Raw genomic sequence first — 14,020 nt, forward strand, 5'->3', positions numbered from 1 at the left:
ATATTTCAAGGTTGATATGTCCTTTGCAAATATATAATATTTAATTACACAATGAGTTACCTGCCAGTGTAGGTTACCTGCTTCTTTCAATTAGCATGATATCTCTTCGAGGTGAATGATTATGGACCATCATGTAGAAAAGGAGAAATTTTCCTTAAGATCCTTACGTATTTCTTGTAGCATTTGTAAGACTTAGACTGAATGACGCAAGGGTTTGAAGAAAGAAGAAAGATGGTTTCTTAGTTTTGAGCCCAACGTGGATTTGCGAGAGATGAATTCCGCTTGTGGCCTTGCCGCAGACTCATCTTCTGTGGCATTAAGTTCTTGCAGACGGTGAATAAGACCCAGGATTTTTTTTGTATAAATATATCAGTCTGAAAACAAGAGTAGTCAACAGCAAAGAACAGAAAATTTTTCAGATTGGAAATTCCTCCACTCCGTTTTACACATTCATTTTAGGATAGAATTAATTGGCTTTTGGAGATATATGACCTTCTTCATTGATTACTGAAAAAGCCTAGGAGAATAGCATAAATTACATGTATAAATTTTAGAATAGCTAAAGTTAGCTAACATTAATCCCATTATCATTGTCTTCTTAAACTTGATGTGACTGTCTTAAAATCCGGAGTCTGAGTTGCAAAACTGTTGAGCAATTAATGGAAATGCATATAATTTTTTCTCCAAACATAGAAATTATTGCAAAATGTTAAATAGCCTGTAAAACCAAGCCTCTAGAGTTCCACAATCAATGAATACTTTTATCTCACTGTCACCATTTCTAGTTTAGCACAGGAAGGATAATGACCCCGCATCTCAAAGGGATGTTTGAAAATTTTTAATTTTAATATTTATGAAGCTGCAAATGCACTAATGAGTCCCAAAGTATTGCCCTGAGGGAAATGAATAATTTCTTCTTCAAAGGAGAGTTTCAAAAGTGGGAACAGACAAAGCATGAGACTATACAATATAGAAAAATATTGATTAGTGATTAATTACACAATAAATTAATGATGCAGTGGCCTCATGAAAAAAATGTAGTCAAAAAAGTGTTATTTTTCTTGAGATAAATTTTATTAAACTTGAGAGAAGCCATTTGCTGACTATTCTCATCTCATGCTCTGAGTCTAATGACTAGTCCATCTAATAATATTTAGTAAAACAAATATTTAGATTTGCAGAATATCTCTGAGACTAAAGAAGGACAAAAGTGTGGTTTATAACTTAATAAATTATAAGTTAAACGTATAAGTTAAACTTATAAGCAGTAAGTTAAAACTGAATAACCTGCTTGGTTAAGCACCTGAAATAAGTTCTGATAAAAGAGTGCTCTAAACCTGTTTGGGTTTTGTGTTTGTTTGTTTGTTTTTGTTGTTTGTTTGTTTTGGATTGTTGTTGTTATTGTTTTGTGGGGTTTTTTTGCTGTTTTGTTTTTGTTGTTGTTGTTGGGTTTGTGTCTTTGCTTTTGTTTGTTTGTTTGTTTTCATGTCAAAAGTGTCCCTCTATGAATTTGGCAGCACTGAGCTACTAGCATGAAATGGGAGAACAAAGATGTTATATTTAATAGAATAGAGTTTCAATATGCAGAGTATCACCTAAGGGCACCTAAGATATTAAAACAAATAAACAAACAAGAAAACAAACAACATTTTTTTTTAAAAAATGCTAATATTTTCCTGTGCTTTTTGTTGTGTTTGTTTGGTTTTTTTTGTAAACTAGGATGAATGTGCAAATTACATACGTGTACTTCACCGATACAACAGAACACACCTCCTGGCTTGCGGAACAGGAGCTTTTGATCCGCTCTGTACTTTTATTAGAGCTGGACATCCATCAGAGGTAAGAAATTCATTTTACAGTAGTGACTCTTTTGGTCTGTATTCCAGCAAAGCTTCTATGGCTGTAAACAAATATTTAAATTCAAGTGTTCAGAGTTCTCACACAAACCATACAAGAGATATTTTCCGCAATGAAATGTAATGCTGGTCTAAAATTCAGTTGTGTCTAGAAGAACTCAATAATGATTGAAGTTATATTTTTGAGAATTATGCAAAGAACTCAAAGTCATTTTAATTGTAAAATTTTATTACTAGATAAGCTGAAATAGCAATTCTTGCCAAAAAGTATTAAATATTTCAGAATTTTTAGCTAAATCTGGTTGGTTGGGGATATTTTTTTTGTTTGTTTCTTTTTGTTGATTTTCTTTGGTGTGTTTTTTTGTTTTTTTTTTTTGTTTTTTTTTTTTTTTAATGAAATCATATCCCATATAACAAAATTATAGAATCATTTTGGTTGGATAGACTGGAAAAACTCTCCTTTATCCTAGAAAATTGAAGATCATTTTTAAATTATATTTGAATTGTGTTGTTTGCTTGTTTGTTTTTTCTCAGTTATTCCACATCAGAATTACTCAGTTTCTCAATTTACAAATACTGTTTCCCCTGTTTTCATTTCTCACAAATTTCAGCTTAAACTTTCCAAACCAAATTTGTTTTATTCTTTCCCTTACATCACTTAAATTGTTGTACTCTAAATTTAACTGACAGTTTTTGTACCTAATGAGTTAAAGAAGCTACAATTCAGGCTTGTCCCATACCTACAGTATTATTAATATTTATTGGTCTTTTAGTCAGAACAATAGGAAAAGAGAGGGGCTGGAGCTGATTTAAAATAAGCACTTGGCCGGAAGAACTGAATCTTAATTGCAGATAGAAAGTTATTTAAAGTGTACTTCTGTAAGTCAATTGAGGTATTTACTTTAGTAAATTTTTTTTAATAAGTTTTTTTAAGTAAAGATGTAAACCTTTGAGAAACCATACTAGAACCAGAAATGACCTTCCAAGGATCCAATCCAGGCTGTGCATCTCCAACTGATGGCAAAATCAGAAGCATCTGAGAAGTTAAGACTCCATTGCAGCACTTACACTTGAAGTTATTTAGAATTGCAAAAATAAAAAAGATTGAGAAAGGAACTGAATAACAAGCAGTTTAATAATAAGGCAACTTAACATGTCTTCTTTGCTCCTCTCATGAACCTCCTGTTATGCTTCCTGGTACAGTTTAAAGGAAGCAATGTCTGTATATTTAGGAATGCTATTTAAGAAAGCACAAGCAAAAGGCTGATAAAAATAGAAACCAAACAAACAAAACACAAGAAACAAGACTTATATGTTAGAATGTGTGGCCTATGATGCTCCCCTTATGTATCACTGTCTTTCCCTTCTTTTTGTTTATTATTCTCCCTCGTCAAACTGAAGTTCTGAAACTTTACCCACACAGAAGTCATGGGAAAATTACCATTTTTCTATCTGTGTAGACCATCAGGAAATATATTTGCTACACTTATAAGTAGCTATATTAGTTTCCGTTATCTGAAAAGCTGACCATCAGGATTAAAAAAGAGAGGTGCCGTGTTTATGGTAGGTTAAAAATAACACATGGTATGTGATCGAATGGGCAAATTGTAATCTTGCTTTCTTTCACCGATAAGGACATCATGTAGCTGCAAGAAGTGAAGGGACAAGATCCTTCCTCAGAAAACTGCAGTTCAGTCTCTGTTTGCCAGAGTATCTTAAACAAATGAGTTCCAATTACTGTCCCCTACTTATTCCACCTCAGCTCTCTGGCCTCTTTCTTACTGTCTGACTGTTGTGGAAAGTAGAATAACAAATGGAACAAGCCTAAAGATATAATTATATTATTTTATTTCTAAACAGGACCCAAGGACGTTTATTAAAAAACAAGCAAACAAAAACTAGTAAAACTCAGACTTTTAATTTGAAGGGTAAATGCTGGTTTATAATATGCAGTTACATGCAGTTAAATGTAATTCATAATATGCAGGTGGCTCAAAGTAGCAATTTTTAGATATTGTTGACATTTTTTATTAAATATATTGAACTTACAAATAGAAGTAAAATCTGACTTTGACCTGCAAAGCACGATGCTTCTGAACAGAGTCTCTTTAAGTAGCACAAGGTGTATTTGAGGCTTATATAAATTTAAACAATGAAACTTTGCAGACACCTATGTATCTAAATACCCAGCCAACGTAGCATATGAAGCTAGATTCACTCTTCCATGTGGAACTATGAATCAGCTGTATCAACACAGAGGAAATACTTGCTCTATGTTTAGGAACCTTAACCATAAGTTTCAGTAGTTCTTCCTCAATTGATGGCAAAGGGAAGGTGTGACCCTCCGACTACAAACTGCACGGTTCTTAAATTACAAACTGTATGTAAATTCAAATTAGAGATACAGGCATTTAAGAGCATGATAGAATAGTGGGACTCTAATTTTCTACAACCTTGTTTCTTGTTATTTACTGAGCAGGACAAAGAGAAACAATCTGTTGAAATAAAAAAAATGTGTTGAGGCTCTTGTTCGTGGTGTTCAGGAAAATGTATTTCATTGTTGTCTTGCAACACACATTGCAAATGAATTGCCATTTAGTAAGAAAATAAAGCATTAACACTTTTCTTTTAAACAGTGAGAGTATCTCAAAATCATTATCATAATCATATTGGATGGCATCTTGATCTGGTATTTATTATGTTTTCTTGAGGTGCAATCCAGATTAAGAAAAGGAGCATTCTACCTCCTGCATTCTTACGCAACTACAAATTCAAACTTTCTTATCAAAAACAGGTTGAGCTGTCTTGCACAACACTGAGCTCTTGTCAACAAGAAGGGAAGCCAAAAGGAGATTTTTTTGTCTCCAAAAATAGGCAGAATTTGATTTCCTCATTGGCAGATCATTAATCTTTGGAACTTAATGAAAATCAGAACTTCCAAGTTTCTCAAAAACTACAGTTAAAATGTTTGTTCCCTCAACTAGTCTCTAGAAAATATTAGTCTAACTTACTATGTAGTAATTGAAATGTGCATTGAAACATTTCACAATCAAATTTTACTATTACACATTATATATGTTTAAATGCTTCTTTCATGTTTTTCATGGGTTATAGAAACTTCATGATACTATGTATTTTGTCTTAATATAAATAATTATGTTATTGATCATACAAAACATCAAGCAATAAATCTTGTATTTATTAACTTCTACCTCAAACTTGTACCACCAGAGTCTAACCATATATGGTTTTGTAAATCAGATTACTTACAAATCTTATGATACGCTATATGTCCATTTGAAAGATGCTATACTGCAGTCATTCTATTGTAATATTGTTTTAATTGATATTGCTTTGGAGTTCAAGGCTGTTCATTTGAGTAAAGCTCTTGCCAGATACTACCTTTCTAAAAATGTACAATTATAGTCACTGACAGCAACATGCAGCTTTTTATCTTTTTCTGTCTTTCTAATTACTTTGACTCTGATGAATGTTGCTTTCCCAAATGTAAACATTTCAGTAAATTAACCAACGTTTTTGGGTATTTAGAAATAAATTACAAATTGGGAATAATCGGAGTGCTGATTTTGCAGACAGAACAACTCTTGGTGTTTGCAAAAGAACATATTACAAAATCTTGTCAAAAAAACCCTAAGTGAGTTAATTGCCAACCAGTGAGTTCATTGTCACTGACTTCATGAATTACTTCTAAATGTCAAAAATCCATGCTGGTCAGAAAAATTTGGGTTCCTCTGGTTTCTGTTTGTCTATCATCCAGAAATGAAGGAGAGTTCATTTCATTAAAATCAACAGGTTTTTTTTTCTGAAGAAAGTAAGAATCAGAGGCCCTCCAGACCAAATTTCCCATGATGAATGGAATATACATACATTTCGTGTGCTTTGTAAGAAAAAAAATCTGTGATAAAGCTTCAAAACAAGTCCAGAAGAATAAGAAAAGTGCAGAAAAAAAAATATTCTGCTTTCATTCTCACCAGACTGATATTTGTCACTCCTGTTGCCTTTGACACCAACAAGGAGGGTGGGGAAAGCATCTGCATCCAGTCTCTTCCTTTGCATTTATATAAACTTCTCAGTTTTGGTAGTAGAACGTGAGTACTGAATGAAGTACTTTCAGACTGTTTTTCCACATCTATCTGCTAATAAAACAGTACTCCACTACTGCTCTGTATAGCTCAAAATACCCTAAACGAATAATGTGAACCTTAGATAAATCATATAACCTATCTGCAGTCAGGCAATTATTTTATCTTAATGAGTTATCTATTCAACAGAGCAACAGATTTTAGGTGTGCTCCAGGGGCCATCCAATAATTCAAACTGCCTTATTAACTAACTCATGAAGTACCTTTAACAAGTCCAGATGGGAGTTCTACCAAATATGGCTAAAGAGATTACTCTGCCTCCATAGGACCTGCAAAATGAGTAGAAATTTCAAAAGAATACAATGTGCAGAAATAATATCCTAAGTTTTTGCAAATGATATGGCAACAAAATAAATCTGATTCCTGGAGAGGAAGACACCTCTGCTTGACAAAACCTCCTGAGGGAATGAAAGTTGTGGGAAAGATCAGTGCATGAAGAATTTTTCTTCCAGACTATATAGTAAATTTTTAATATGTACATTGAGCTGGCTGGGTACCATTTTCAATGCCTCATTTAACTCAGTAAACTGCCTGCAGCTGTTGTTCCCCACCTCAGAAGGCTGATGGACTAAGTCACCCTTTCCACAAAATGCACTGCTGGTTTCTGAGAGTCTCTCTTAGGTGTTCCTAATCTGATATATTCCTACTATGCTATTTCCTCTTCAATTAGCCAGATGAGATTCTGCTTATGAGGGAACAGCCACTCTAAATTCAAAGTCTTTAATGCCTGTTAGAAAGGAATTGCCTTCAGCGAAGCAGCAGGTATATTTGTTTGATTGGAAGACAGTTCCATCAAGTTGGAATTTCTTCTTTCTAATCTATAATATATTCATTGGATCTAATCTATAGTATTTCTTTGGATGTGGGGAGGGGCACTTATTTTTCTACATATTCTGTGATTGAAAGCAAAAACAGGATAAACTTCAACTGTGCAATAAGCTTTCCATTCAGCTCTCTACCCCAAACACATGTAGGCAACATGAGATCCTCAGCTCTTGCTTTAACAAATAAAAGTGAATTGACATGGAAGTTAAGCGAGAATGTTCCAGTCATATCTCAGTTTATTTTTTATAGGACATAATTCTTCTTTTCTTGACCAGCATTTGGTAATGTCGTCATTCTTTCAGCTTTGTTAAGAAACAAAGTTGCATATATTTATATCTATTATTTTAGGATATTTTTTCTGACGTAGTTTTATAATCAAAACAAACAATGAGCTACCCAGTTACTTCCTCTCCATGCTTTTTTCTATTACCTCATCTCCGCTCTTAGTTTCCAGAGGATTAAGGAGGAGGAACATCTGGTTTCACTGACCAAACAGAAATGGGTGTTGGTCATTCCTTCATTAGATAGAATGTGTGACAAATTCTTGCCCTGAAAATACTTGCTGAGAGACACAGTATCCCTCTGCATGGATAAAAAGTCACCAGTTAGAATGCCATCTGCTAAATCTTAGCAGGTTTTTAAACTCAATCTATTTATGGAATTGAATCTGTAATCCTAAATACTACAAAACTGTTTATTTATTACAGACCTATGCGTCTATAGTTCATGTGAAACTAGTAATTAACCAGTATCAAATGTTCATATATATGAACTGCTGCCAAGTAAGCAGCACAGTGTTGTATATTTTTTTACCAGAAGGATTCATTATATCATCCAGTCTGAATACCCACATCACAGTGTCTCAAATTGCACCAAAATATCCAAAAGCCCCCAATTTCAGTTAGATTAAAGAATTTTAGGTTTTGGAATTTAAATATGCATACATTTTGTGATTAAAATGCTAACTAAGCTAAAAACAGGCAGGAAATAAGTGAGTGTTACCCCTATGCCTACAGCATATAACAAAGGTGCTGTGTTGCAAGAAGAAAAAGCTGAAGACTCACATCATCCCTAACCTGAAGAAGTATTTCTTACTGAACCCATGGCTTATCTATGTACTCCTAAGAAAACGAGAAAGCACTAGACAAGCAATACATGAACAAGATTTTCTGCACCAATTCAAATAACAACCCAATCTCTAAAACTGGCTAATCTCCAATCCTTACAAGGAAAAAAAAAAAAAAGAAAAAAAAAAAAAAAAGCCTAACATCCCCTTGTGATACAGGGTGAAAAAATTTGCTTCCAAATCCCATGCGTACAGCTTTGTGAAATTTTAAAGTTAATAAGATTTGGTCATAGTAATTACCTTGATGGACATCTGTGTTTATGAACCTCAGTAAGAATAATGATGAAAGGGCAATTCTCTTTTTTCCATGCTTTGCTAGGAAACAGGTAGTGCATAAATACAAAAAAGGCCAGAAGAGACCATCAGGATATTTTATGTGGTCAGTCACATATGACATGGATGATTTATTTCAGATATCGAATTAAAACATATTCAGAAAAATACCTATTTTCATTACAAAGAATCCAGATAATGGTAGCTCCATTATTTCTCTGGTAAGCTATCCTAATATCTAATTACTTTAAATGTTAGGAAATAGCCACTTATTCAAGGTTAAAATTATCTAACTTCAACTTCCTGCCATTTAACCTTAATATGGCTTTGATAGCAAAGCTGAAAAGTTTCCCACTATCTTTTCCACATCTTTTCCACATGTAAGTACCTATGCACAAAGATCAAGCCACCTCTTCACTTCTTTGATAAGCTGAATAAATATAGCTCTTTAAACCTCCTATCACAAGGATTCCTCAGTCGTATTTTTGTCCTTCCTGTGAACTCTGCAGTATTTTCACATGTTCTGGAAGTGCAGACACTAGAACCAGACATGCTCTTCAATGGTGTGTATACAGGCAAGGTCACTTCCCTTCCTCTGTTTGAGATTCCTCTTTTCATAGGTGCAAGTGCTGAGTTCTTGGCAGAGCATCACAATGAGAAATCTCTTTCCATTGTTTTGCACTTGACTGAAAGTTCTTCTCTGGAGCACAAAATTATCCCAGTTTAAATACTTAGTTGAGTCCTCTAATTAGCAGTCTCATATGACAAGGTCATTGAAGAGTTTTCTAGAGATGCTTGACACTATTAGCTGTAACAAGGCTGGGATGTTCAAGATCCTAAATGAGGCCCCTCAGTCTAATGCATGAAAATAACCTGACTGAACAAGGATCTGAACCTCCACCTTCTAGGACATCCTGATGTACTTTGGATGTAATCTGTGTTCCCTGTTCCAAGGTAGACCACTTTGGATATGGTTGTATTAAAATCTACTTTGTATGCTTCTGACCTTTAACTCGGTATTGAAGGCATTCCACGACCTGAATGCACCCAGAGCTCTCATTAACCTTTTCTCTTCATTATGTCTTTCTGTATTTTTTTTCTAGGAAAGAAATCACATGATTGTTTAAATCACTGCTAAATTAAAAAAAAAAAAAAAAAATCACCTTTCTATCAGAAACAAAACGTGGGGAAACCTTCAGTAAAGGATTTATCAATGCATACCTAATAAAAACTACACTTTGATATATGTCAGCAGTGCATATTTCTTAATAATTCTCCAATGCGTATTGTTTCATTGGATAGCTATGTACTAAGTCAAATGCCTTGAAGAACACCCAGTATTCTGTATCAGCACAGTTGTTCTTATCAGTCAGTCTTACACATTGTAACAGGCAACAGGTTTGTTTGACAATTCTCTCCATCCATAAAATGAAGTGAATGACATTAATTCCTTTAGAATACTGCCTAAATATGGCCATACTTGAAGTTTAAGTTCAATTTGGCAGATTAGTAGAGAATGTGAATTGATCAACCACAGAAAATGAATTTTCCATCATATTAAACCTGCCCTTTTGCAAGATTAAATACAGATGGTCAGGAGAGATTGAATCAATGCAGAGGAATAATACTGTTATACCAAAGAGAAAGAAATACTCCACCTGTGTGGTAATTTGATGGGCGTAGGTAAAATATTCCAGCTCTCATCATAATGGTTTTTAGATTCTGCCACCTTTATTTATGAAAATATTTTTCAAAGTGAGGGTACCTGCTGAAATCTATGGCATTGTTCGAGGAGTAGAGGTTCTGCTCAATAAGATGTTAGCCATCATAATTAAAACCAGCACAAACTGAACAGTGTTTAGTTAACATTTTTGCAGGTTTACAAAATACACCCTTAATATTCTATAAATGTTAAACAATTTACGACTGATAATAATTCTTTTTTGACTGTGATCTATCTAGGAATATTATTCCAGATTAAAAAGTGAAGCTAAAAGAAGTATTACTTGCAGTTCATATGTGCCATCAAGAGGCAGTGGGTCCACTCCTCTGCCCTTTCCTCCAGAATGGCTCACTTTGACATGCCCTGCTGAAGATCTGCAAAAGGACTGTTGAGTATCTAAGGCTCCACACTACAGAGACAGACAGAATACTCCAGAGTGTCTGCTTTTCTTCTGAAATCTATTCTAAGTTGAATGAAGCTGTTGTCCTCTCCATATTTAGTGCATCTGTTGCTCCATCCATCACCAAAACCTAAACTGTGAGCTCTTTTTTTTTTCATCACCTTTGTCCCTAGTTGTTATTATAACAATCATTAGATGAGAGGGCTTTTATTTGGTATTTACTCTGATCTGACCCTCACAATCTCAACACAAGTTTAGCCTGTCAAAATCAAGGAAAAAGGAAAGCCCTGGCTAGGAAAGCACTGTATAAATACTGTGCACTTCCCTACAGAAACCTCTTCACTTTTGGATAGCAATTTTTTATTATCTTTAGCTCCTCTTTCACCTGGTCATAAGATTATATCTCCATATACTGCTACTCAACCATTTTAATTCTAGGGATCCCTTATGTCACCCCTGGAACTTTTGATTGTACTATCATTCCAGTGCACTATAATCCTAATTAATTTTGCTGATGGAACTAGTCTATAACATAGGACCCTAATGAGTTTATGTGTCCAGTTTAAGGTCATGCAAAGCTGTGTCTCCTAAAATTCTGACCTATTCAATCGCTTCTGTTTAAACATTCTGACCTGCTAAGGATAAATGCCTGTGATTTCTCTATGCAGGGTGGCTGGATTTTTTTCCACTTGCCAGAGTATTTCACATGTGTTGAATCAGGGAAATATATTATTTCTGTCACTTTAGGACAGATATTTTGACACAAGTCACAAATTGCTAATCCTTTAGCAAACTCAGATTACAGTCTGACATAGCTTCAGATTTTAAACCTGTTTTCTGATTGGAGCCCAATGTGTCTTAACCATTTAACCGTGGAATAAAATGTGTAGATCTGAAAAATACATCTTAATTTTTAGGGAGGATTTAATGTCTGTAATATTTTGCACACTCTCATCCCATAGGATGACTGATCTTTTCAGCACATCACTGGATAGTAAAGAGGATTGAAAACAGATCCTCAGAATAAATACTACCTCCGAAATAATCTTAATTATGTTAACTAGTCGTGACCTGACTATTTCAGTCAGTTCTTTGAGGAATCTGTTCCTAACACTGCATCCCCAATTTGGCTTGGAAAATAAAGTTGAATGAACAGGGAATGTGTAATTTTGAAAGTTAGTAATCCTCTGACAACAAGCAGACCAATTTTTTGCCAGTGCTTATGATCTTTTTTAAAATTAGTGTTTGGATTTTTAAAATAAGATATTACATCATGAATTGAAAATTTTTCATTGTTGGAGCATCCTTGTGTTTCTGATACCCATGTATCTGCCTGCCTGTGTTATGTTGAATTATACAGACAAGTAGGCTGTAATACAAAGTTATTAGTGTTATTATAAGTATTTGAAAACAGGTTATTTTATATAAACTCCAATGATATTGATTCATTTTCTGTTGGTATTAGTTTTTTAATTTCTTGAATGAGTTAGTTGTATTTATATCAATTAGGTAGCTACCTTTTATTTACGACTATAGTTATCAGACACTACCGATACAGATTTTTCTTAGTGCCCAAATTTAGTCTGTTTAAATACAGAAGGCTGTATGATAGGAGGCATAATTTCAGACCAGACCCAGTATGCTATTTTCTGTTGTTATGCAAAGACAAAATATTTTACTCTATATCTTTTTTACCATGTGCTTTCTTGATGAGACAAATGTACAGATTAAGACAGGTTGTGGAGTTCAGAGTTCATTTTGACTTATATATGAATTATGTTTTCTGCTAATTTACAGACATGTTCTGTGATTTTTCAGATTTTTGGGGTTTTTTTTAATGGGGAAGTCAAGGTTCATCCTTCCTAAAAGAAGCCTCTGCATAGTGTATCCAGTGTGTCTTTCTATGTCAAAATAAAAATGTACAGATAAGTACCTACACAAGAAGAAAAGGAGTTAAAAAGTGTTTTAAGACTATACAGAACAAAAGAATATTTGCAAAAAATGATGTGAATTTAAAGTAAAAACATTATAGTGCTAAAGAGAAAGGAAATCAAGATGAGGTTTATTCTGTGCAATGCACTTCACTTTCTGTGGTCACAAAATTTCACTGATTTTGCTCACTATTCAGTTTCTTGCATGAGAAAAGAATCCAGTTACACCAGTGAAATGATCTACAAATCTTATATTTTGATTAATTTCAAAATAAGTTGTGTGATTCTTCCTGTTAGGCTGTGTGAGTGTGCAGGGGTAAACATGGATGTGTAAAGTGCCAGAATTTAAAGGTGCAATTTTAAGCTTAAACCAGACTTTAAAATTATATGAATAAATGAGAAAATACATATGGGCAACAAATATTTTCTTGGTTTAAAAATAGCACATCTGCTACTTTAAATATTTTAAAAATTAATTTTCTACAGAATAAAGTCTGTACTAACTTGGAGATTTCAGAAGTAACACTCATTTTTATGACGCTAAAGACTGTCAGTAAAGTTGCAACTGTGTCGCACTCTGTCCCTAACGTGGTGAAGTTTTTCAATCACAGTTTTAACCAAAGTGTTACTTCATTGTCTTGTCACTTGGGTTTCAAGATAGTATTAGGAAAAAAGAATTGAATACATGGAAGCAGTGAATCCAAGAACAACATCCTCTATTCGGGAGCAAGGATCCCAGTGTCTTTCTTATAAAGAACAAGGCCAAAATTGCCCTGTGAGTGGATGTTACCCTGCAAGTGACAATGAGCCTTACAGGTTTGGTCCAGAGGTTCGAGAAAACCTTCTGAACATGCTGTTCAGAAGCAAGGATGTGTACATACCCTTGGCAACCCTCTCCCTTCCAGTTCCTCCCCATCTGCAGCTCTCCCTCTTGGTCTGGGTTTGCATCTCCAAATCTGATAGTCTTGTTGAAATCCCACTTTGCCAGATCACTTAGTCAGCCAGTCCATTGAGATGTCCTTTCCCTGTGGAGTCAGTGTGTCCCAGTGTGTCCCATCCCTTCCCAACAGTCTTTTTCCTCAAACAGGGCACTATGATCCAATAAGTTGAATTGCTGTTGTTTACACTGCCTTTTTGATGCTTTAGGAACTACTTGAACAGAAAAAAGAGCTCATCATACAACCCTTGCACCACATGGCTTTATTAAGATTATTAAAAGAACATTTCTCATAGTTTCACACAAGCAATGTGTCTCTATTTCATGCTTTCCCATTCTATGCACTTGGCTTATTATTCATAGTTCTCTTTAAAAGAGTCTCAGATATATGAATAGGAAATGCAAGAAACAGCTTCTGCGTGTATTGTCATTCTTGCTCTGAGGTTGAATAACTACGAGATCGTTTAACACTAAGACCACTAAGAACGAAATTTGTCCAGAGAGTTAGAGTAATAGTGAAAAGTATAGCCGGTATTAAAACAAACAAACAAACAAACAAACTACAACAAAAACAAACAAACAAAAACCACACACAAAACAGAAAACAAACCACCACCACCAGAAAAAGCAACAACAAAAAACAAAACCAAACCAACCAACCAAACAAAAAAACACACAAGAAGCTCCACAAGCACAACACCCCCAAACAATCAAAACATACCAACCACAAAAAGGCACAGGTCTCCTGGAGAGCAAATCTTGGGTATACCTTTGGAGAATATGCAC

General features: G+C 34.4%; 1 protein-coding gene across 1 annotated transcript in view; it reads left to right on the forward strand.

The window, feature by feature from the left end:
* The window catches only part of SEMA3E (semaphorin 3E), a gene marked incomplete at its 3' end in the record, with an annotated part of 162,731 nt that overhangs the window by 11,756 nt on the left and 136,955 nt on the right, over nt 1-14,020 (forward strand). Inside the window, exon 3 of the mRNA XM_082074888.1 lies at nt 1,720-1,839. Within this exon, the coding sequence (XP_081931014.1) occupies nt 1,720-1,839 (120 nt within the window). The remainder of the gene's footprint in view (nt 1-1,719; nt 1,840-14,020) is intronic.

The sequence above is a fragment of the Streptopelia decaocto genome, assembly GCF_964273445.1.
Source record: "Streptopelia decaocto genome assembly, chromosome: 1".
NCBI classification, from domain to species: domain Eukaryota; kingdom Metazoa; phylum Chordata; class Aves; order Columbiformes; family Columbidae; genus Streptopelia; species Streptopelia decaocto.